The sequence below is a fragment of the Molothrus ater genome, chromosome 26 (genome assembly GCF_012460135.2).
Source record: "Molothrus ater isolate BHLD 08-10-18 breed brown headed cowbird chromosome 26, BPBGC_Mater_1.1, whole genome shotgun sequence".
In the NCBI taxonomy this organism is placed as follows: domain Eukaryota; kingdom Metazoa; phylum Chordata; class Aves; order Passeriformes; family Icteridae; genus Molothrus; species Molothrus ater.
This window is the reverse complement of record NC_050503.2, coordinates 2,977,716-3,003,081: the sequence shown is the minus strand read 5'-3', so window position 1 is coordinate 3,003,081 and position 25,366 is coordinate 2,977,716. Positions and strand designations below refer to the sequence as shown.

At 44.6% G+C, this 25,366-nt stretch overlaps 2 protein-coding genes and 1 long non-coding RNA gene across 4 annotated transcripts; 1 reads left to right on the top strand and 2 right to left on the bottom strand.

Annotated features, from left to right (window-relative positions):
- Positions 1 to 306: 306 nt before the first annotated feature.
- Positions 307 to 2,659, bottom strand: SMIM7 (small integral membrane protein 7). Of its 2 annotated transcripts, XM_036399297.2 has the most exons (5): positions 2,611 to 2,653; positions 2,168 to 2,209; positions 2,030 to 2,082; positions 1,364 to 1,454; positions 307 to 942 (listed from the first exon to the last, which is right to left on the bottom strand). In XM_036399297.2, the coding sequence occupies exons 1-5, from the start codon at positions 2,634 to 2,636 to the stop codon at positions 927 to 929; spliced, it is 228 nt and encodes a 75-aa protein (XP_036255190.1). In that variant the 5' UTR covers positions 2,637 to 2,653; the 3' UTR covers positions 307 to 926. The 2 variants fall into 2 exon arrangements, with proteins under 2 accessions (XP_036255190.1, XP_054373366.1); XM_054517391.1 differs by lacking the exons at positions 307 to 942; positions 1,364 to 1,454 and having other exon boundaries at positions 1,461 to 2,082; positions 2,611 to 2,659.
- An 89-nt stretch (positions 2,660 to 2,748) lies between these two features.
- TMEM38A (transmembrane protein 38A) lies at positions 2,749 to 10,104 on the top strand. Its single transcript, XM_036399296.2, has 6 exons — positions 2,749 to 3,015; positions 4,995 to 5,151; positions 6,042 to 6,226; positions 7,557 to 7,644; positions 7,750 to 7,867; positions 8,111 to 10,104. The coding sequence occupies exons 1-6, from the start codon at positions 2,892 to 2,894 to the stop codon at positions 8,336 to 8,338; spliced, it is 900 nt and encodes a 299-aa protein (XP_036255189.1). The 5' UTR covers positions 2,749 to 2,891; the 3' UTR covers positions 8,339 to 10,104.
- A 13,341-nt stretch (positions 10,105 to 23,445) lies between these two features.
- LOC118696969 (uncharacterized) lies at positions 23,446 to 25,129 on the bottom strand. Its single transcript, XR_004981708.2, has 2 exons — positions 24,392 to 25,129; positions 23,446 to 24,279 (listed from the first exon to the last, which is right to left on the bottom strand). It is a non-coding gene; the product is annotated as an uncharacterized LOC118696969 (long non-coding RNA).
- Positions 25,130 to 25,366: the final 237 nt, after the last annotated feature.

Below are 25,366 nucleotides of genomic sequence, written 5' to 3'. Positions count from 1 at the left end.
TCAAAATACTCCCTATAACCTGTGCCAGGGAGAATCATTTAAATCAGGTCTCTTTCTCCTCAACAACTAAAGAAACTGAAGCTATGGAAGCCCCACTAACAAGTTACAGTTTGATTTGAAATATATTCAGTACTTCACTCTCTTAAATGATCTCGGTGATTCTGGGGAAAAGCTGTTGGTCAGAAAGCCCAACTTAATATAAATAACACAAGACTCCAGACAGATTACAGGAATAGCTACAAGTTCCCAAAATACACCAATACAGAATCAATTACTCCTGTAACAGAATGAACATGGCATCAAATATATATTTTACCCTTAAACAAAACTTTATTCAACCAAATCCAAGATTATTCCAAAATTATCTCTTAACATTGCCTTATAGAATTATTTTTGCCATTTTTCCCCATTCAAAATCCCTTACATATTGCTTAGGAGAAAAAAAAATCTTTGGAATATTAATTTAAAAAGCTTTTTTTTTTTCTGGAAAAACAGGGAGAAAGCGAGAACGACATTTTTTTTTTCCTTGAACATTCCTTTTCTACACCTCCAACAAAGCCAATGGAATAGCGAGAAGTTACAAGAACACTCTGCTCAACTTTTACACAAAACTGAGAACTCAGGAGTGTGACTTGGACAGGGGTAACTCGAGCTGGCACAGCCCCAGTGTTTAAAACTGGCTCCAGTTCTCCCCTGCTCTCACTCTGAGCTTAGAAAACCAAGTCAAAATTCTCTCTGAGTGAAGCTGAGATCATTTGTGTGAAGGTTGTGGCTCCAAGCCCTGGCAGAGCAGGAACCTGGAGGGGACGAGCGCATCCCAGCTCCCCACGGGCCTGGGGCTGCAGCTGGAGAGCAGCAGAATCTTTAATTTCTAGAAAAGTTGGTTCCCAGCCAAAAGTCTCTTCCAATGTGTCCATGAGTGGCTTTCAAGATCCAAATAACCTGGGGGATGCAAAAAATAAAAATAAGGAGATTAGAAACAGCCACACCACTGCAAAGCTGATTTAATCTTATTAATTTGATGGGTGGGTTTCCACCCCACCCCACCCCACCCCAAAATGAAAAACATCCCCAAATTTCAACGCAGGTGATGTTTGATTTGAGCAACTCCCAGCACTCTGCCTGATGCCGAATGGCTCTGGTGCTGGCACAGGTGCTTTTCATGCACTACAGGTGCCCACATTAGCAAAAAACCCCCATGAGATCGACTCATATTTGAAAACTGAAATCAAGAAGTGAAATGAAAAAGAATTATGGAAAAAATCGAGTGGGAGAGACAGATGTGAAAAGAGATCTATGTGCAAGAAAAGTGCCAATATTTGATGTTCTGTAACCAAGTGAGAAGATGCACAGGGTTACTCACACAATCATGCAGAACATCATGAAGATATTCCACAAGGCAATGAAGATTCGGAAATACCTGAGACTCAGCAAGAACTCTCTGATATTGTCACCTAGAATCCAAGAGGAGAAGCTTTTGATATGAAAAACACACTGGAAAAGTCACATTTTCAGCGCTGCCTGAAAATCACAAGCAACTCTGAGAGAGGAAAAAAAAAAAACCATTAAAACACCACAACCAAAAGTTCAGATTGAAATTTGAGGTTGTAGGTGAAGGATGGATGCAGCTCTGTAAGGAGACGTGGCAAAATTACCAAAAAATTATAAAAACGGGTCAACAGTGCGAAAAAGGGAAGACCAAAAAAGGCTTTCTGGGTTTTTTAACCAGCAAACAGAGCTACAAGGGAGCAACACTGGTGGATCCACGTGGAAATGGCGATCAGGGAATGAGCCGAGTGTTACCTCTTATAGCACAGGTACCTACAGGTCAAAAATGCTGAAAGAAATGTGCTTTTTGTGTGCTTCTTCTCATTTCAGTTTACAAGTTAAAAACCAGTTAATAAACCAGTTATTCCAGCCCCACAGCAATTCACATCCAACAAAAAGGGGTGGAAAATTTGTGTTTTGGCCAAGGATTTCCTCCAGCAAAGCCCGTTCCTGTGCCCGGCTCCGGCATCCCCTCCGTTACCGGTCGTGGGTTCCCTCTGCTCCTCTCCGAATCCCTCCGTGTCCCTCCTCCTCCTGCGGGGCAGAGGGGCCGTGTCAGGCAGGTGAACCCCAAAAAAACCCTTCCCGTTCCCCTGCCCGCCCTTCCCCGGTCGCTCACAGCCTGAAGTTGAGCACGGCACCGGCGTTCACCAGCAGCGTCCTGCGGGAGAGAGGGGGATGAGGATGGGGAAGGGGAAAAAGGGTCGGGGAAGGGGAACGAGGATGGAGAAGAGGGGGTTTGGGACGGTGGAAGGGGGACGAGGAAAGAGAAGAAGGAAACCGGCACAGCAAAAGAGGGAGAGAGAAGAGGAGTGAGGACGGGGATGGAGAATGGAAAAAGGGTCGGGGAAGGGGTACGGGGAAAGGGTCAGGAAGGGGAAAGAACGGGAAAAGTGAGACGGGGAAGGGGAGTGAGGCCGGGGAAGCGGGTCGGGGAGGGAGAACGGGGATGGGAAGGATCGGGAAAGGGGGAAGGGGTCGAGAAGCGAGACGGGAACAGGGTCAGGCACAGCCGGGTCGGGCTAACCCGGCCGAGCCGCCCCCGGTTCCCGGCCCCGGTACCCGCAGAGCAGCAGGTCCCCGATCATGGCTCCGGCGGCGGCTCCGGGGGCCGAGGGGAAGCGGAAGGGGCGGGCGCTGCCCCGGCCGGCGGCGCCTGCGCTCCCCGCGGCGGCTCCGTAACGGCGGCGGCGGCTCCGCGCCCGGACACCGCGGGGAGCGAGCGGCCCGGCCCGGGCAGCGCCGGCGGCTCCGCCCGCATCCCCCGCAGCTCCCGCACGGAGCTGCCGGGCCGGGGCAGGGAACCGAGAACCGGGGACTGAGAGCCGCGCTCCGGGGCCGCGATGGATCTGGCGGAGGCGCTGCCCCTCGGGGAGCTGGCGGCCGCCTTCGCCGCGCTGCCGGTGTTCCCGCTGTTCGACACCGCCTATTTCATCATCTCCGTCCTCTACCTCAAGTACGAGCCCGGTGAGTGCGGCCCTTGGCCGGGGGGCCCCGGGGGGAGCTCCGGTACCGGCACAGAGCACGCACTGCCCCGCACCAGCAGGTCCCGACACCTGCCCGTGCCTCTGCCCTGCCGCCTGTCACAGGCCATGTCACAGCTCCGACACCTGTGCCTAAATAGAAAGCGGGAAAAACCCCCGCGAACCCGTGACTCTGATTTTGAGAAATAATCCTGGATTTTATTTAAGGCTGGATTCCGGCAGCATTGAGGTATTTCAGTTCGGTCACTTGGCTGCCACCCCAGGACTCAGAGTTGCGTTTCTGGCCAATCCCTTGGCTTGAATATTTTTGTGGCAGTACCTTCCTCCTATTTATATATGAAAGGGCTGGAAGTAAAACCTTGGTTTTTTCCCACCCTCTGGACCATGCCCTGAGCTGTTCTCAGGAACCATAACTGACCTTGCTTTGTTTGTTCTCTTGGGCTTATCTTGCACAGATCGATAGACCTGTGCCTTGGCTTTCACCTTCTGCCATTGTCACAGCCTGGCTGTGCCTCGCTCTTCTCCAAACGCCCCTTTCCCTCTGTTTTTGACAATGCGTGCACTCCTCATGCTCTGTTTTGAGCAGTTTCCCGGTAGCTGCACAGTGACTGAAGGGAAAACCAATCCCGGGCTCGGGAATGATTTTCAAACCTCGTGTTGCGTGACCTCCGAGCCGTACAATCCACACGCTGTTCCTGTTAAACTCCTGTAAACAAGTGCTGCCTTTCCAGGCCTGATCACTCCCAGCTGCCTTCCAGCATGGAGCCCTGAACCGAACAATTAACAGGCAGCCCTCACAAAAATAGCTTTTAAATATATGCAAGCCCAGGAATCCTCTTGGGGCTGGGTAAGGCCGGGGTGTGCTTTTCCCCAGATTCCTGCAGTGCTCCCATCCCACAGTTATGGGCTGGGGATCAGTCTCAGGACAGAACCGTCCTGTTTCCCCCTTGGAGACAGCATGGCTTCGTGGAGCCAAGGAAAAACAAGTGTTACTAAATTTAAGCCTCAAGCTAAACCTCAGGTTCCTATAGAACCAGTTTCATGTCTCGGCTGTTGCAGCTGTCTCGCTGCCGCTGTGTTTTCAGCTGGTTCAAATGTCCCCGAGGATGGAAGGGCCTGGGCACTCAGAGCTTTGGCTCATGCTGATCCACTTACTGCTGTTTGAGGGGTACCAGGTAATCATGTTGATACAAGGTTTTTAGCATTTTCACTCTTTGTCTGCTCTCTGGACAGAGTTTTGTATCTGAAATGCTGCACAAAAAATTCTGGAGCAGTTTAAGGTGATGAAAGAACCTCCCAGAATTGATGTTATTGGGAGGTTTCCCTGAAAAAGTACAAAGGTGGATGAAAATTGCTACAGGAGTTTAAAAAAAGGCCATAGCAGATTGTGGGAGGAGACCACAAAGTATTTCCAGACTAGTACAGGAGCGGGGTAGAACCCTCAAATCCTCTTCTCTCAAATAAAGATTAAGAGTTGCTGTTCTATTTTTGCAGGTTATCTTATGAATGAAAGAGCTGAACAGATTGTTCATGAATTCTTGAGGGCACCTAGGTTGAAGCAGTGGAGAGAATGGTACCAGTATGCATTTTATTTTTAGACTGTAAAAAGACATTGATTTCAAGGGAAAAAAAATGTTCTTTATGGTAGCAGAATAAAGGAGAGAATCTCTCAGCCAGTTCATAAACTTCTAATGACTCTGTTCACATGAGACCTCTGGGGGCTCTGCAGGCTGTGATCATTTCTTGGCCATCTCTGGTGCTTGTTTGGGTTTCACACTTTTCTATTTTGTTTTACAAGCGCTTTTCTTTGAGTTGCTTTGTGGGAGAGCACGCACCTCAAGCCTCTCTCTTCCTGGGCCTTGAAGTTCCTGCTTCATTGCTAGATCCATCTTCTCACTGAGATGGCCTTGAGAGGGTCCCTTCCAGCACAGGTGACTCCATTATTCCCAATTTCTTTCACAGGAGCCGTGGAGATGTCCCGGAGGAGCCCTTTTGCCTCCTGGCTCTGTGCTATGCTCCACTGCTTTGGGAGCTACATCCTGGCTGATCTGCTGCTGGGAGAGGCACCCATTGCCTACTTCAGCCACAACTCCAGTGTCATCCTGGCCACAGCAGTGTGGTGAGTGCCCTGCAGCCCTCCTGGTGTGGCACAGGCTGCAGGGAGGTGTGGGGGAGATGTTGGGACACAGCTCTGATCCCACTGGGATTAACTGGGGACAGCAGAGGTGGGCTGAGGCTGTCTCTGAGGCTCTTGCACTCCTGGCTCTGGTTCCCAGTTTCCCTGCCCAGTTGCCTAATGCTGTGATTATCTGGGCTGGGGCACTTCTATTCATAGCAGCCACTGCTGAGCCAGGAGCAGCAGCACCCACGGATCCCACACAGGGCAAGGGGTGGCACATCCTGAAGGTTTGGGGGCATTTTATTTGTTGTGTTGGTGAAATGTGCACAAATGAAGCTTTAACTTCCCCAGTGTGTGTGGGTTGTAGGTGCTTTTGCCTGGCAGAATGAGCATTGCTGGGAAACACTGTGAATGAAGTTTTCATAAACAGAAGTCTCCGAGTAAATCCCTCAGCCATCTAGTTTTCTATACTTGAGGAAAAAAAAAGAGAAATATCTTCTTCCAGGGCTGAAAAATATGGCAGTGTTCTGGAAAAAAGAGTGTTTCAAATCTGTCCTCTGTCTGTAATATCATTTCAGTATATGTAGCTTCTTGTTCTGTATGAGCTGATGCTTCTGGACCATACAAGACACAAACTTCTAAAAAATTCTGAATTAAAATTATTGGGTTTTATTCAAGATGGAGTGTTAGTGGTGAGGGCTCTCTGAGTCACTGAGGGCTCTATAGCTCTTGCTATAGAGAGGCTTTGTTGCATGCTGGTTTCCTCTCAGGATTAGCTCCGAAATCAGGAATATTTTATTTTTAGGTTTTCCTTCTCCTTCACCCGCCATAACCCAATCTGCCACCCTCTGCACATCCCAGACCAGAACAAACCCGTGCTCTTTTTGCAGGTACCTGACATTCTTCTGCCCCATGAACCTCTTCTACAAGTGTGTCAGCTTCCTGCCCGTGAAGCTCATCCTGGTGGCCATGAAGGAGGTGGTTCGGGTGCGCAAGATCTCGGCCGGGGTGCACCACGCCCACCACCTCTACCACCACGGCTGGTTCGTCATGCTGGCCACGGGATGGCTCAAAGGTGACACCCGAGGGGCCCCAGAGCCTGCAGGGAGGGCTGGGACGGTCTGGGGGCAGCTCAGGAGGAGCAGCAGGGAGGGGATGGGTGTTGGGTTGCGTGCCCGATGACGTTGGAAGGAATGAGGAATCTGACTCCGTGTTCTTAGAGGGCTAATTTATTATTTTATGATATATTATATTAATTATATTAATTATATCATATCATATATTATCATGTATAACATAACAATATATAATTATAATATATTTATTATAATATATAATATCTATATTATATATAACATATATTATCATTATAATATAATTATTATATTACATTATACTATATTATACTATACTATATTATATATTATTATAATACAATAATTATATTATTATAATGTATAATATCTATATTATATATAATAAATATTACAATTATATTATATTACATCATATATCAATCGTATCATATATTATCATGTATAACATAATCATAATGTATAATTATAATGTAATTATTATAATATATAATATCTATATTATATATAACCTATATTACAATTATAATATAATTATATTTTATTATACTATATTATTTATAATTATAATGATTATATTATTATAATGTATAATATCTATATTATAATATGCTATATTATGCTATACTAAAACTATACTAAAGAATAGAGAAAGGATACAGACAAAAGGCTACAAAGAATGATCATGAAAACTCGTGACCTCTTCCAGAGTTCCAACACAGCCTGACCATGATTGGTCATTAAGTTAAAACAATTCACATGAAACCAATCAAACAATCACCTGTTGGTAAACAATGTCCAAACCACATTCCAAAGCAGCAAAACACAGAGAGACAAATCAGATAATATTGCTTTCCTTTTTCTCTGAGGCTTCTCAGCTTCCCAGGAGAAGAAATCCTGGGGAAGGGATTTTTCAGGAAATGTGACGGTGACAGATGTGAGCTCAGGTCTCACCATGCAGGTGTTTGTGCTGCCTTGCAGAGTGGTTGAAGAGCTGGAGTCAGGAGTTCTTCATTCTTTCTCCTGTGATCTCTGACCTCACCTGGGTCTTTTCAGGGGGTTTTGCCTGTCAGTTTTCCTTTAAGGTTGTGTTTGGAGCAAGCACTTGAGCATCAGTAACTGCAAGAGGCAAATGCCTTTTCCCTGAGTCAGGATCCACTTGGTAGAAAGTCAGGGAAGCGTTTGCCCTGCTCTGTTGGCTTAGGCTAACTTCTAAATTTGGGGAGAATGTCAAGAACCCTTTGTCCCCTTGAGGATCCAGAGCCCTCTGCTGTGGCAGCTCCAGCTCTGACAGGTTTCTCTGTCTCCCAGGTTCTGGTGTGGCCTTGATGTCAAACTTTGAGCAGCTGCTGCGTGGGGTCTGGAAGCCTGAAACAAATGAAATTCTTCATATGTCCTTGTAAGTCAGCAACCTGGAAATTCCCAGCCAGATGAAGAATGGAATGAAAGACCCAGTCAGGGCTGGGTGCAAACCTTCCAGAAAACCTCTTTCTTTCTCTTGCAGCCCTACAAAGGCCAGTCTGTATGGTACAGTCCTCTTCACCCTGCAGCAGACTCACTGGCTCCCCATCTCTGAAGCCAACCTCATCTTCTTTTTCAGCATGTTCATGATAGTCTGCAAGGTAAGTTAATAGCAGCAAAAGCCAGAACCTAAAGTGGGAATATTCACCTTCCTGAGCCACCACAGGATTCCCTGCCTGTAGGATCTGCTCAGGAAATTCAGTGTTAAATTCTCCATCACACAGGCAGCTCCTTGTGCCTCGAGTGCTGCAGCAGCAGGGACGTTCTCTGGGGTCAGGAGGATGCTCACTGGGCAGGGTTTCCCTGCTCTCTGTGATCTCTGAGTGCTCCTTTTTGCCTGGCAGGTTTTCATGACGGCCACTCACTCCCACTCCTCACCCTTTACTCCTCTGGAAAACCTCATCTGCCCAGTCCTCTTTGGCTCCGTCTCCAGTGGGCACCCAAGCCACCAGCACGACCACCACGGGGCCTCCCATGAGGTTTCCCACCCTCCTCCTCCTCCTCCTCCTGCCAAGTCCAAAGAGGAGCTGAACGAAGGCACCAGGAAAAGGAAGGCAAAAAAAGCTGAATAAAAAAAGCAACGGCGCAGAAAATAGGCCAAGAAAATTCTTCCAGAGCTGAGTCTCAAAGCCACCTGTGACCTCCTTTATGCTCCAGTCCTTCTCTCTCAGACTCCAGGGGAGAGGTGGAAGCCAGGACACTGCCAGCTGGGTCCCTGAATTTCATTTTTGCTCTCTGTGCTGCTGCTTGCTTCTTGGTCTCTGCCTCTCTCTATTCTGATCAGATTTTCAGGGATTTGGAGGTTTGTGCCAGGCTGGTAAGTGGGTGCCACTTCCCAAACTGTCAGCAAATCTGATGCAGCATTTTCAATTGATGTAAAATCTTTCACTGTGTTTATTTATGAATGGGGGGAATGGTTTGTGCTCCTGCAACTCTTAAGTTCCTTAGAATTTTCACTGACCTTTTCAGTGTCTGCCAAAACAACAAACTGTTGAGACACAATGTGAAAATCAGGTTTCATACTCGAGGAAATGAAATGGCCTGGTATGAGCCTGCTCTGGTTTTTCCCAGCTCCCACAGCTGCCATATCTCCAAATAATGTGACATTTTAAATGCAATAATGACATGGCCTTTGAGCCAAACCCTGTTCACCTCGGTTCCCTCTCATTCTGGTGGTCAGGACATTTATTTGCTCAGCCAAGTCTGCGTTTGCAAGAGCTCTGAAGCTGTGGAGTGCTCCCAGTGCCACGTGCTGGCACTGCCACCATCCTGGGCTGTGTGTGGCATTGCTGGGTCCCACCCCAAACCTCAGACTCTGGAACCAGGGGAGAAGCATGGCTCTGCTTTGTTTGTAATCCTGTGGGATACAGGAAGAGTGTGTGTGAGTGTAAGTATTTATTATTATTTATTTATAATTGCCAGGGCACCTAAGGCAAGGACCTGAATCTGGGTTGTTTTTTTTGTTTTTTTGGCATTACAATTGGAACTTTTAGTTGTGGCCCTGAGCCCACAGCTGGTTTGGGCTTGCAGTGATCCTGGAGTGCTCCAGGACAGCCTGAACACTCCCTGGGGGCAGGAAAAAGCCTTTCCTATATTCTGAAATTCACATCAAATAGGCTGAAGCAGGGCATTTCACACCAGCTGATGAAAAAATACCTTAAAGGACTGATCACAATCAGCTGAAAATCCTGATTACCTTCTGTAGGTCCCCTGGGGCCAAAGTGCTGAGCTGTGGGTGCAGCTTGTGCCCAGTGAGTGAGGAACCTGATCTGCCTTGCATGGCTCAGGAGGGGTCTGTCAGCTCATTTGTGTTCTGGCTTTTAGAGTAGTCCAAAGCTGTTCTTATAACTGATTTTCCTCTTAAAAATGGCACCTTCCAAGGGCTGGGATCCCCACAGGGACAGTGGCAAGCCTGGGGATGTAGCACTGGGCATTTTCCATCCCTGGCACTGAGGTTTGCTGCTGTTTCCATCGCAGCTGGGACTGGAAACAGGATTGGAGAGAAGAGAGGGTTTGTGTGCGTGTGTGTGTGTGTCCCTGTTCAAAGCTGCAGCTGATGGTTAATTAAAGATAAGAAACCCTCCTTGTGTGCAAGCAGGAGGAAAGGTCAAATGTGTGGGTTTGGGGTTTGACAGTGCCTTAATGTTGTGAGTGTCCCTCCCCTTCAGCAGAGAGCAGAAATTCTGCTTTCAGCTCTGTCTGGTCCTGCAGATGCTGCTCTGCTGGAACCTGATGTGTCACGAGCATGCACGAGACTGAATAAATGTTTTATGAGATGTCTGATCCCAGGGGAATTTTGTTTTATAAAAGCTGTCAACAAATAAAAATGGTGAAGTGACTCTTGGTTGTCCGGTGGCACCTGAGGAAATCTCTGTGTTTGCTTTATACCCTTCCCAGCCACACAGGAGCTCTGTGGCACCAGGAGCTGGGGACAAAATAATTGTGGTTGAAGGAGGAGATCAGAATTCATGTCCTACAGCTGTGTCTGGAACTGTTCTAAATGGAAGTAACAGGGTAAAAGGGGTTTGTGGTGTTGTTCTCAGAGCAGACAGCTTCAGATTTCAGGGAAGGAAACGAGGAAATTGGAAATTTAAGAATAAATTAGAAATTCCCTTGAAAATTCCCTTGAAATGTCCTTATTCCTTGAAAAATGAATTGCCTCCTTTGGTGTTTATACCAGTTGTCTCTATTTTTCCTTTTGTCACTGGAAGAGGGAGGAGGGCATTCACCTGTGAATGGTAAATATATACACACACACACAGTTCCAGCAGATTTATGTGGAGTATCAGCATTCAGAACTGGAAAAAAATCAAAATTCTCTGCACAAGTGAATATTTAGTGTGGCTGAATATTCACTGCTTCTCTGCTCTCTGAGTGTAGTCTTTGCTCTTCAGCGTCTTTGGACCCTGAATCAAATCAAACTGAGTCAAATCACAGCTTCCAATCAAACACAGAGAGAAGAAATATTCCAGAGGAGGTTAAAATTCAAGCTCTGAACACCTTCAGAGTACCCAACAGGAGCAGGATTGATTTTGAGAAGACAGCAGCCTCAGAGGAATCACAAGTTCCATTTGGTGAAGCCTTTCCCAGTGAGAGAAATGGAACTTGGCTTGAATTTCCATGGCTCAGCACGGCCAGGCTGGTCCAATTCCAGCCTGCTGTCCTTCAGCCCAAGAAGCAAAAATGGGATTTGAAAAAGCTGCACATTTTAACCACAGCTGTGGGGACACAGAGCTGCTCCAGCACCTCTGGAAAGCCCCAGCTGCCCTTTCCAGGCCCTTCCTTCCTTCAGGCTCTGCTCCAAACAGAAAGAAAATGGGACTGGGGTGTTTCCTGAAGGGGTGGAATAATGAATTTCCACAGCTCAGAGGTGGAATGATGAGGAAATCATGACCCAGCCAATCGACCCAAACAAGAATCTGCAAAGCCTGGTTATATTTTGAAGGGTTTCTCATCTCCCCCACAGATTTAACTCTTTTAAAATGTTCATAAACACTCCTTAGTTTAGAGCAGATGAGAGTGTAAATTGCAATCCCTGGAAAAGGGAATGTCCATTGGCATGATCCACCAGTGGAAAAGGGCAGCGACAGGCACTAAAAACCAGCTCAGAGAAGAATGGGTCCCAATGTTTCAGGTGATTTAACCATTCTGCCCTGTGACATTCAGGTCAGGGTTATTTTCCTCTCTGAACAGCCTGATGAGAGCAGGCTTTCCTCATCCTCTGAAGAATCCCACGATGTGGAGATAAATAATTTCCCATTAATTATTCCTCTGGAGTCTGTGGCTCCCCAGAACATTCCCAGCTCCCGGGACAGGAGCCTGGCAGGGCTCAGGCTTCCATGGACAGACGTCATTCCCTCCAGAGATGTCCTGATCTGATAACTTCTGATACTGACTCCAGTGAGACCAGGCTAAATTTAGCAGTAGGTTTAATCCTCAAAGAGGCCCTGGGTGCCTGCTGGGAAAAGCAAATGTTTCAGTTGCTGTTTCAGCATTTCATGTGGATTGACAGGTTTCCCTTTGCTGTTGCAGAGCCAAACCCGGTGCCTGCAGCTTTTCCCTGGTGGCAGATCAGCTCCACAGATAGGGAAAGCTCCACAGGCCTTGTGTATTTGTAATTTAAAACAAAGCACCAAAAAAAACCCAACAACAAACAAACCCAGGGGATCATTTTACACGGAGCATTAATAATTCTTCACATTAAATGAAGTAACAAAAAGAGGAGGGCAAAGGAAAGAATTTCAGAAAGGGCAAAGCCAGTGCAAGAGCACCAAGCCAGAGCAACCAGTGTTCTTAGTTTCCACTTTTCCTTTTGTTATTGATGCCAATATTTACATTGTTGCCCGCTTTGCCCAAAGAATAAACAAATTATACAATCCAGCAAAGCAGAAAGACCCAGAGGATGAAGATGGAAGTTACCTTGGCAGTCTCCTGAGCTCTGCAGAAGTTGTTCCTTTTAACACTTGCCAGGTGATCAGCTGCCAAATGCCTGCTCCTTCCTGCAGCCTGTTCATGGTGCTTTAAGGGCACAAAAAAGCATTAAAAATTAGAGCTTTGTGTGTTTCAGAGTAGCACAGCTTTTTCTGGCCCTTAGCTATGATTCTCTGTTTTATGGTTCTTGTGCTGTTTTTTTAGAGGATGTACCTGGCTCCTGTGAGGGTGCTAAGGAAGGTAAATCTGGGATAAAATCATTACCTACGGCCTTAAATTTTAATTCTTTGTCCAAATAACGAGAAATCAGAATATACATCTATACAAGACTCCCCAGAAAGGTCTCAAAGGGAGTTTGGATTTAGTGTGAGCTGCTTCCATCCAGGAAAACAGGACACAGACAAGGCAAACCACTCACCACGGAGAAATTCCTCTGTTGATGCCAAATCCTCTGCGCAGTGGGTTGATATTTTCCTCTTTAGGATGCTCTCAGTATTGGCCCCAAGGCATCTGGTTCATCCTGCGTGCCCAACAAGGAAATGCCAATTAGAGGGGTTGGAATTTCATCAGACACCAACAGGGCTTGGTAAACACCCACGGAATGACCTCGCAGCGAAGGATTTCACCCTGCTCCGGAGGCAGCAGGCTGTGAACAAGCTCTTGGGGGCTGGTGGCTCCAGGAACAGGCAGAGAGCGAGAAATCCCTTCCCCATCGCTGCCATCCTGAGTCACAGTTGCTCCTCGCTTCACCTTTGTGGTGACACCCGCGACAAAAAGATGTGGATGGTGCTAAGATCAACAGTCAGGAACGCCTTGGAGTCTGGGCTGTCTTTCACACTCGTGCATTTGCATCTTTCACGCGTTATCCTCAGGGAAAAAATGACATTTATATTTCCTTATCTGCTCTTCCTTTACTTGCCAAAAGCGAATGTGGGGAGGGATTTGTTTGTTTGTTTTTTTTTTTGTAAGGAGCTTGTGAATGTCAGGAAGAATCGGTGTGAGACAGTGATTCCATCTTAGCCTTAGGGTACAGGTAGGCTGTAGCCCTGGAATGCAGGAAAGCAGGTCTGAGATGTTCAGAGGCTTCAACATTTTTATAGCCTGAGGAAATCCAGAATGTCCCCGGAAAAGATTTCCTTGTCTGATTTTGTTTGGTTTTGATTTGCAAATTACAGCGAGCTCCCCCAAACCTCGGCATTCCTCCAGAGAGCGAACTGCTGCTGCCCCATGATCCCAGCTGTGAAAAATGAGTATTTTATGATTGGCTTTTCGCAAATATTCAAATGAGTATTGTATGTGTAGCGTTAGAAGGTGATGCTGTGTTAATTCTCCTAAGTACTGTGGTAAATATAGTTTTAGGTTATGACAAATTGTTAAAATAGAAACCATGCTATGTAGGATAGTTCTTTTTTTAAAGAAAGGACTCGCACTGAGATAGCAGCCACAGGACACCTGAATCTTTCAGAGAAAGGGAATTTATTGCTCCATTATCAGGAGAAATGAACTTCTTCCCGCCTCACTCGGGCAGGATGAGGCCATTGGGATTCAGAGGAAGAAGCTGACACTGCCCAGACAGAATCCTGTATTCAAATGGAATTTATGCATCATGTATGAGGTGTATGAATATGCAACAGGCTGTTGTTTTTAAGGGTTAATCCTCTGTTAACTGTGTCCTTTTTCGGGCTCCTGATGCCCAGAAAAAGGTACCTGGACTGTCCATAACTCTATTTGTTGTCTCATATTGTCCTAATTCAAATTGTCCAAATTATTATTACTCTAATTGTACTACTATTTTTATAACCATTTTATTACTTATTAAACTTTTAAAATTTTACAAACAAGAGATTGGCGTTTTTCACACCAGCCCTGGTGCTCCTCAGAGGAATCACAGGTTCCTGGCAGCTGCAGCATCCCTCAGGAAGGGACATTTTCTTCTCTCCTTCTGATTTCTGTCTTGCTGGGCTCTTTGAAAGCGATTACATTTTTATTTTCTATCTTTCCCCAATGGTGCTGGCAGCTCTTGGCATTCCCAAAAAAAGCTCTGCAGGCTTGGGGACCACTGTGCCACTGTCCCCACCTGCCTGATTTTCTTTGTGTGTGACCGGAATCGATGACAATGGCAGAGAGATGCAGAGGGAGAAGCAGAGAACACATCCCAGATTTTGATACCTTGAAATGCAGCCTAAAAATCCATCTTCAGAGTCCTGGTGTTGGCTGAAATTAGATTTAGAATGATGTAGGCTAAACCCCCACGTAGGCTCTGTGCTGTTTGTCTGTCTCTCGAGGTAAGGCTCCCTGCCTGTTTGATTTATGGCAGATTAGGATCTCGGGTAATCTCCTCTTATTTGGGTAGATGACTGTGGAGATTCATCAAGTATTGTCTGCAAAAGGAGCCCACAAATGCAGATTTCTAATTTTTCATTAATTATTCCTCTGTATGCCAGAGGGATCCAGCCAGGGATAGAGACAGCAGCCTCTGAAATCTCATTTCATGAGAGAACCAGGAAAAGCACAGCAGCTGCTCTGGCTGATACTGGTTGTCTCCCACATGCTCAGTTCAGTTTCCTGAAAAAGGCAAAAATCCACAGAAATTATAGATTATGGGCTTTTTTGATTTAAGGAAAATTAATCCACAAACACCAGGGGTTTATGTCCAAAAAGGAGACAGAGGAGTCCTTTGACTTTATTCAGATAAAGGGAGAGGCCATGGGGCATTGCCCTGGGATCTCTCCAAGTTTTAGAGGACTCAGCCTCCTTTTTATCCCAATTTCCCTTCTCTCTTTCCCCATTTCTGAGGTACTTGAGAGGTTCAGACTTCCCAGAACACCTGATACCAAAGACTCCCCTCTAATGTACAACCCTCCCTTTTAATTTTTAATTCTTACGGAATTTAGGGATTTTTCTTCCCCATTGTTTCTTTCCTCTTTCAATGTCTAATTTCATTTATCAGCAAACCTAAAGTTTATTTGTAAAAGCAAATATCTTTTTCCATTCATCAATCAGTGGAATCCTTCCCATTGTTTCTTTTATTTCCCACTGCTGGTTTTATCTACCAGCAGCCCCACAGTTTGTTTGGAAAGACAAATCTGCTATTCCTCTCAATTAGAAGTCCCCTTTTTATCTTGTTTTTTTGTCCTTTTTTGTGAAAAATGTGTGTTTTATGATTGGCTTTTCACAAATATTCAAATCAATATTGTATGTGTTGTGTTAGAAATTGATGCTGTATTAATTCTCCTAAGTAGTGTGGTAAATATAGTTTTAGATTATAACAAAATGTTAAAATAGAAACGATGCTATGTAAGATGCTTTTTTTTAAAGAAAGGACTCGCACTGAGATGGCAGCCACAGGACACCTGAATCTTTCAGAGAAAGAGAATTTATTGCCCCATTATCAGAAGAAATGAACTTCTTCCTGCCTTGAAGGCGCTGTCAGGATTCAGAGGAAGAAGTTGACTCTGATCAGACAGAATCCTGTGTTTGAATGGAATTTATGCATCATGTATGAGGGGTATGAATATGCAACAGGTTATTGTTTTTAAGGGTTAATCCTCTGTTAACTGTGTCCTTTTTCAGGCTTATGCTGCCCAGAACAAAGTACCCAGACTGCCCATAACTCTTTGTTTCTATTGTCTCATATTGTCCTAATCCAAATTGTCCAAATTATTATTACTCTATTTATATTGCTATTTTTATAACCATCTTATTATCATTACACTTTAAAAATATTTAAAACCCAAGTGATCGGTGTTCTGGTTTCTTTTTGGATCCTTCATTTGCATGAAGGTTTCAGGCTCTTGATTGGCCCATCACAGTTCTGTCGGGGTGGTGCACTTTAATTTAGGTGTATTATGGCAAACTGAGTCCCTTATTTCTTATAACTACACTTTCCCAAAATCCTGGGCAACACAAGCTGCATTCCCATCCAGCCCTGGAACAGCAAGAAGTGTTTGTGGAGAACTTCTCCTCTTGGACAATGCCCAAATATTTCCCACTTCCTCTGCCCACTGGGACACAGTTGCCAGACTGAGCTCCTAAAGTGGCAACTGGCAGTGGGTAGCAGTGACTCAGATTTTCGGGAATTACAAAACTCAGCTTCTCCCTTGTGAAAATCATTGCCTCAGACTCCATTTTAAAGAAGAAAGGCTTAGAGGGGCTCTCAGTTGCACAAAAATGCCTCCCAAGGAGGGGAAGCATGTGATGGTGTTAGGACGAGGGAAGAGATGAGGATCTGGCTCCATGTTTCAGAAGGCTTGATTTACTATTTTATTATATATATTATATTTATTTATTTATTTATTCATTTATATTATATATATTATATATATATAATAGTATACATTATATATTATATATAATATCTATTATATAATATATTATATATAATATATTATATAATATATTATATATTATATATTATATAATATATATTATATATTATCATATATAATATACGATAATATATTATATATTAAATTTTAAATTATATTAAAATATTTTATATATTATTATATATTATATTAAAATTCCATTAATTTTTATGATATTTATTATATTTAAAATATTAAATATATAAATATTTAGTATATTCTTCTATACTAAAAACATAGAAGAAAGGATTTCATCAGAAGGCTGGCTAAGAATAGGAAAAGAAGGAATGAATAACAAAGGTTTGTGGCTCAGACAGAGTCCGAGCCAGCTGGGCTGTGATTGGCCATTAATTAGAAACAACCACATGAGGCCAATCCCAGATGCACCTGTTGCATTCCACAGCAGCAGATAATCATTGGTTACATTGTGTTCCTGAGGCCTCTCAGCTTCTCAGGAGGGAAAATCCCAAGGAAAGGATTTTCCATAAAATGTGTCTGTGACAGGAAGCACAGCAGGGTCTCCTGCAGGAGGTGCAGGTGCTCTTTGGGCAGGGAGGTGTTTTCAGCCCTGTTTTTGCAGTTTCTGTTTGCAGAACAGTTGGGGCTGCAGCTTCTGGAAGGAATCCATGAGAACTGCAGAGAGGCTGAAATTTAAGGTTGAACTCAGTGATCTTGGAGATCTTTTCCAACCTTAATGATTCTAAGATTATCAGCCTGTAAGGACACTGATAGTGTTGGGATTTATCTACAACACCTTTCAAGGTGTGTTGGACCTCAGGCATTTTTGGGATGAAGGATGTAACATGTGACTGGATTTTCACTAAAAGACAATAAATTAAACCCACTCACTGGAAGGTTTGGAATTCCTGTGGGCTGGAGTGTAAAGTGACACAAGAATTTCCTTTAACTCCTGCAGTCTTGCTGCGAGCTAATGAATTATTCCAGGGCTTTGTGCTAAGCCTGGCTCCCTGTGGGACAGCAGTGCAGACAGAATTCCCACCCCAGGGAGCTCTTTCCCCTCTGCCTGGCACAGGCCCCATCAGTGATCACTTTTCACTCAGGCCAGTCCCAAAGAAAGCTGCAGACAGAGCCATTCCCCTTCCTAATTTTAGCACTCCCTCTTGTACTACCTTATCACATGATTCTGTAAGGCCATGAAAGTTTACATAATTTTGGGGACAGAATATGCCAGTTCTGAAGTAATTTTAATCTCATATGACAAAACACACCTTTATAAAATTGTATAAAAATATAATTTATATATATATATATATATATATATATATATATATATATATATATATATATATATAAAAAATTTATATTTATATTGTTGTATAAAAATATAATTTATTTATATTCCCTTTATTTGGGGAATTCCCATTATTTATATTAAAAAATACAGATTTATTTGTTTTCCCTTTATTTGGGAAATTCCCCTTATTTATATTAAAAATACAGATTTATTTACATTCCCTTTATTTAAGGGATTCCCTTTATTTATATAAAATATATTTATATTTATAGTTATATTTACATTTATTTTTATATATTCCCTCTATTTATATATATTCTATATATTTTAATTTTGCATGTATGAAAAGTATCCATGAACATAATAATGTGTATCAGTTAACAGGCTGCTGGGTGAAAGCTCTCATGCATGTATGTGCTTAATTTCTTTCTATTTGCTTTGTCTTCTTAATTTATCTGAATTTTCCCTAGCTGGCTGTTTGATTTAATTCAGTGAATGCATCACTTAAAAGGTGTCACACAGATTTTTCTGGAAAAGTGGGGATCTCTCTTGTAAAAGGCACAGCAGGGGAAGCAGTGTAAGAATTTCAGACTCCACTGTGTATGAAAAGCTTCCCTGGGAGCAGAATTGCCTTTTATTAGGGCTCTTTCTCACTGCTGAGCTGGCCAACAGCACAGTGTGGGGGTTTGAAATGAGCTGCAGCATTTGCTGCAGCAAGGTGTAAGAAATGTGTTTTTCTGGATCAATGCTGCTGTGCTGTGCTCTGTAACCAAGCAATCCAAAATGTCTCAATCCAGACTTTTCATGTTCTTATTTTAACCATAGAATCCCGGATTGGTTTGGGTTGGGAGGGACCTTAAAACTCACCCAATGTGTGGGAGCCCAGGACATCCCCCTGGCTGTCCTGGACTGCCAAGAGCCCTGCCAGGGGCTCAGAGACCCTGGCACAGAGCCCAGAACACCTGGGGGTTTGATTGTGACCCATGGAGCAAATCACCAACCTTGTATGAAGATCAGCAGCCACAACAGTTTAGGTAGAATAATAGTGAAGTTATCACGGGGTGGAAAAGTAGATTTTGGGGTTTTTGGAATGGGGGTTCAGGGGGCAAGATGGAGGGAACTGGGTGTGTCCAGCCTTGCTCCTTCTTCTTCTTGGCCTCCATCTTCTGCTCTGATGGTGGCACTTTGGGATTGGTTTAGGGTAGAAGCTCACTGTCTAACATAGGTGGTAGGTATTGGGAAGGAATTGCAAACATTGTACAGGTAGTTTTTAGTATAAAGACATAACCCTGCCCCGGGGGCAGGCAGAGTGCCTGGAACTGTCTTGCTGGGCTGATCTTGGCAGGGCAGGAGAATTTTACAGATAAGACACAATAAACAACCTTGAGACTGAGAAATAAAGAGCCCTGACTCCTTCTTCAAGCTCCAGGCTGGGAAAAGAGACTTTGGAGCTCTTCTTGGGGTCACTGTGACAAGCAAGAGACCCCAACACCAGAGCCACCCCTGCCATGGCAGGGACACCTCCCACTGTCCCAGGCTGCTCCCAGCCCTGTCCAGCCTGGCCTTGGGCACTGCCAGGGATGCAGGGGCAGCCCCAGCTGCTCTGGGCACCCTGTGCCAGGGCCTGCCCACCCTGCCAGGGAACAATTCCTGATTGCCAAGATCCCATCCAGCCCTGCCCTCTGGCACTGGGAGCCATTGCCTGGCTCCTGTCCCTGCAGGCCTTGTCCTAAGGGCTGCTCCCTGTGACCCCCCAGGCTCAGGGTGGGGTTTTTGGGGTGCCTGTGCAGGGCCAGGGGTGGCACTGATGATCCCTGTGGGTCCCTTCCCAGCCAGGATATTCCAGGATTTTATTTAATGATTCTGTGGTTCACAGGCCTGACTTGAGAGGTAAAATCCTTTGCTCTCCTGGAGAAGGTTTATCCAGAGGCACAGGCCCAATGTTTGAGGGGAAATCACTTCTCTCCTTTCTGTCCTGTCCAAAGGGCATCAAAATGTGTGAGATGGACCAAAAAATACTCCCAAAATGCTCATAGTGTGGTCACCAATGGTTGTGGTGTTGTGAGGGTCCCCAGGATGAGGTGAGAGATGAGAATTGACTCCAAGTTCTCAGAAGGCTGATTATATTATATTAATTATATTTATTATATATTATATTATATTATATTATATTATATTATATTATATTATATTATATTATATTATATTATATTATATTATATTATATTATATTATATTATATTATATTATATTATATTATATTATATTATATCATCACTAAATATTATTACATATATAATTATATATTATATATTATATATTTATATTATACTATATTACATTGTATTGCATTATATTACATTACATTATATTATATTATATTATATTATATTATATTATATTATATTATATTATATTATATTATATTATATTATATTATATTATATTATATTAATTATATGTTAAACTAAAACTATACTAAAGAAAGAGAAAGGAGACATCAGAAGGCTAAACAGGAATGAGTAATAAAAACTTGTGACTGACCAGAGTCCCAACACAGCTGGACTGGGATTGATTAAAAACAATTAATTAAAAACAATTTATTAAAACCATTAATTAAAAACAATTCACATGCTGGGTAAACAATTTTCCAAATCCCATTCCAGAGGTGCAAAACATGGAGAAGCTGAGGCTTCTCATCTTGGCAAGAGAAGAAATCCTGGCAAAAAGGATTTTTCATAAAATATCATGGTGACACTCGTGGATTTTCCATCTCCTCAGAAGTCAAATACTGCTGTACCAATTTCCTAGAACTTTTGAAGAAAGTGTATTTGTATGATTGAGTTGTCTGTATTTCAAGGCTGAGGTGGCTTGATTTAGGTGGATCATCACCTTCAAACTCCTGGACATGAGGGTTTATAGCATCTTTTCATTTCTGTATTCAACTGGAAAAAAAAAAGTGCCATGTGTAAATTCCACTGGATATATTTCAGGGGTAATTTAATCCTAATTAGACCAATTTGCACAGAATTTCTACCATAAAAGAGGCTATTGAAACATGAGGGATCCTTGTGTGGCAGAATAAAGGCTTGAAATGTTACAGCAAATAACCTGCACTCATGAGGTTCCCTGTCCTGAAAGACCAAGTTGTTTACTGGGTCATCCATGGTCCAAAATCCACCGGTTTTTCACAGGAGAAATCCTTAGCAAGAGATTTTTCACATTTCAGTGTCTCTTGCAATTAGAGTTGCATGTCCTTGTTCACATTGGAGTGGGGTTATCTTGAAGGTTCTTTCCCACCAAGCCATTTTATGATTCTCTACTGCTGATGTTCAGACTCGTCTAAAAATCCAACTTAATTTTCCCCATATCACAGTTTTTACATTAGCAGTGCCTCCATACTGCTGAGGTTTGCTGGGTAACCAGGGAAAAACCACAAATCCCCCTTGCAAAGCAGCAGAAATGGAAATGCCATAGCAACCAGCAGGGACAGAGCAGGGTGTCACTGCAGGCTGGCACCGGCTTCCCTGCTTCTCTCAAATTCTCTGCTCACTCCTGAGCCCTGAAGGCTCCCCAGCCCTGCTCAGTGTCCTTGGAGCCCTTTGGTGACAGCCATGAAGAGAAATCTTCATCATTTCTCATCATCTTCATCATTTCTCATCATCTTCATGATTTCTCATCATCTTCATCATTTCTCATCATCTTCATCATTTTCTCATGAAATCTTCTTCATGATTTCTCAAACCCAGAGCTTTGAGCCTTGCACAAGGGGAGGCTCAGACCCCTGAAGAATACAGCCCCAGGTGGCTGCCCAGGGTTGTTTTGGCTTTAAAAAGGGAGAAAGTTTTGCTGAACCAAGAGAATAAACACACAAAGTCTCAGGGGGTATAACAGAAGTTTCCTCAGGGAAAAATCCACACCATGACATTTCCCAGGTTTTACACTGGAGCCATCCCTGTGTGACCAGATAATTTCACTTTGCACACCACAGAAATGCAGCTCTGGCTGCTCTCACAGCCTCACCACAGCCAGGTCCTAAAAGGTTTTTCTGTCTCTGCCCTCTCAGTGATGAGAATAATCCACACAGAAGAGCCAGGTGGCTTCCTCAGGTTGTTTTGGCTTTAAAAAGGGAGAAAGTTTTGCTGAATCAAGACAATAAACACACAAAGTCTCAGGGGGTATAACTGAGGGTACAAGTTTCCTCAGGGAAAAATCCACACCATGACATTTCCCAGGTTTTACACTGGAACCATCCAGATAATTTCACTTTGCACACCACAGAAACACAGCTGCTCTCGCAGGCTCACCAGAGCCAGGTCCTGAAAGGTTTTTCTGTCTCTGCCCTCTCAGGGATGAGGATAATCCACACAGAAATGTTGGCCAGGCTCCTTGCCTCGGTGCTTTCCTGCCTGGGGCTGATGGGGCAGCTGCTGCAGGGTCTGTCCCTACCCCGTGTTCACCCCACTCTGTGGATTTCTCAGGGCTGTGTGCAGGATCCTATCTCTCCTCAAAGCTAGAATCATTTCTGGGGCAGACACAGCCCAAAAATATTTCTAATTATCCACCTGTTATGAATGGTGGATGATTAACACCATAAACACAATGAACAGGAAGGAAGAATCGATTGTGTTCATGTGAGGAACACAGAAACCAGTCTGCCACAGCACAGGGTGATTGAGTCCTTGCAGATCCACAGGTCCACCCACAGCATCAGATCCCTGATTTCCTCGGAGTCCCTGTGCCCCTCATCCACAGGAAGGTGATGTGAGGTTTGCTCTTTGGGATGCATATCCTGGGTAATAAACCTGCCTCTGCCAGAAATCAAATTCCAGATGTGCAGATTTATCATCCACGGCAGCAGAAACAGCACAGCCCTTCCACACACCTCACCTCAGCTATCAAACAACAGAGGGGCTCACAAAATGAGGGTTTTTCTCTGCAAGAAACACACAAATAAATCCGGAGGAGAAAAGCCCAGTTTGTGCAGGACCCAGCTTGGAGACAAAGGCAGGAGGAAGGTGCTGAGTGAGCCTTTGTGCTGGCCCTGCCCCGGCCCCATTGGCTGCTGCCTGCACAAATGAGGGGAAAGTGGGTCACAGTCGTCAGGACAACAGCAGCACACACTGACCCAGATCCGGCTGCAGGAACCTCATCGTGCTCCTGGCACAGCCCGCGGGGTTCACACGGGACCAGGGGTTCCACAGCATAGAAACCACCTCCAAAAGGTCGTTTTTCTGCTGGTGGCAGCAAGAGCAGCCTCTCCCTCCTCTCTGCTTCACAGTGGTGGCACTTGGTGCTGGTGGCAGCTTCCTGGGATGGCTTTTCTGGGATCCCTGCTCCAGCAGAGCCAGCCCTGACACTGCAGGAGGGCTGAGCCACAATTCCAGTGGGACTGTGCCAACACCACAGGGTGTCAGGCTGGGTTCTGACTCTGTCACTGTTGTTTTAGTGTACTGCATTGTTTATTTTATCTTTTTATTTTCTTCCCTACTAAAGAACTGTTATTTCCTGCTCCCACATTTTTGCCTGAGAGCCTCTTAATTTCAAATTTATAGCAATTTGGAAGGAGGGGGTGTGGTGGTGTTTGCAGGGGTCCCAGAACGAGGGAAGAGATGAGAATCTTAACTCCATGGTTCAGAAGGCTGATTTATTATTTTAGTATATATTATATTAAAAGGAAATGATCTATTAAAACTATACTAAAGAACAGAAGGATTTCATCAGAAGGCTAGAAAAGGAATGATAATAAAATCTTGTGACTGCTCACAGCCTCGACACAGGTGGCTGTCATTGCTCATCGAGTAAAAACAATTTCACACGCTGGGTAAACAATTCTCCAAATCACATTCCAAAGCAGCAAAACCTGGAGAAGCTGAAGCTTCCCAGCTTCTCAGGAGAAAAGATCCTAACTAAAGGATTTTTCAGCAAATATGTCTGTGACAAGGGGGTTTACATTTCCCATTTCAGGGGAGGCTCCTGCCTTCCTTAGCAGAAACCTGACTTTGCAAGCCAAGGCAGTGACCCAGAGGGATTCAGTCCCTCAGGAGTGCCCTGGGATGCCCTTGCAAGGTCACAGAGCTCCACAGGGAGCAGCAGGCAGTGGAGCCCAGGGTCCCTTGGAGCTCTGTCAGCAGCAACTTGAGCTGAGCTATTCTGAGGCAGCAGGAGCTGAGTGTCGATGGTTAACTGACATCCAGCTCCCAGGAGTCCCAAAAGAACACCCAAATCCTGACTAACTGACAGGCACAAGCTTTTCCCAGCACCCACTTACAGCTGGATTCACCTCCCAGGTGCTGGTGCTGGCAGGGGCTGAGAGCTCTGCTCTGACAGAAAACCAAACTCACAGGAGTTTATTTGTCTGCAGCTGGTTGTGCTCATGGCACAAACCAGGGAAGAGGATGAGACTTCTCCAGTTAATAATAATAATAGAAAACAGAAATTGGGCCAGCTCAGGAGAATCCTGGAGGAAAAAAGAAAAAAAAAAAAGCTGATTTTCTTTCACCTGACAACACAAGGATATCTCTGAGCTACTCCTTTCCACAGGTGGAATAAAGGATTTTACTCTGTCCTACCAGGCTCTTCTCTGCACAGCTATGAGTGCTTCATAACCTGGAGGCTGCCTTTGGCTCCCACCACCCTTCCAGCATCACTCCTGTAAAAATCTGTATTTATTATCTCTATTCTTAAGCACTGAAAACTCTAAAACATCTCCACTTCACCCTGTCTTTACCAGCACCACAATCTAATGCCATTTTGAGCCCACATGTCTCCTGAAAGGCCTTTGCAGTGTCTGCTTCTCCAAAGATGATAAATACTTGTAAGCTGGGTCAACGAATCAATCCATCACAGTCTGGGATGTGGAAAGCAGTAACTGTGAAAGAAAATGTCTGTATTAATTTAATCCTTCCTGTATGAAGGGAAATGGGTCACAGGGCAGCAGTTTGTACAAGTACCAGAGCAGGGGATGGAATATCAAATGCAGAGGCAGTGTGTGAGCATCCTGCCTGGAAGCTGCAAACAGCTGGAATATCCCAGCAAAACAGAGAAAAACAGTCTGGCTTCAAATACCAGCAGCAAGTTTAAAGGCAAAGCAAGAAAAGCTTCTGCACTTCTCTATGATGCAAATCATGGCTGATGCTTTAAGGAAAAACAAACCACACGGCTCATTTTATCCCCCTCTCCTCTTTGCTCTTCATATCACTCAGTTTTACTGAATTCAAATTGCCTGCTGACAGGGACCGCTGGTGGAAGTGGCACATTTTAAGCTCATATTTATCCTGATTTATCCTGCTACTCCAGAGCAACCCTTGAGCTCAGGGCACACCAGTGAAGGGCTCCGCCAGTTCCCTCAAACCCGCCCCTGACTCTCCCAACCCCTCATGACCCTTCCAACCCCGGCTCCTCCACACCCCTGGCTCTTCCAGCCCCTGGGGCTCCCTCAGCCCTCGTTCCTCAAGCTCCCCTCAGGCCACACCAGCCCTCCCGGCCTTCCCCAGGCACCCCTAGGCTCCTCCAGCCCTGTCGGAACCCCTCATACACCCCCTGGC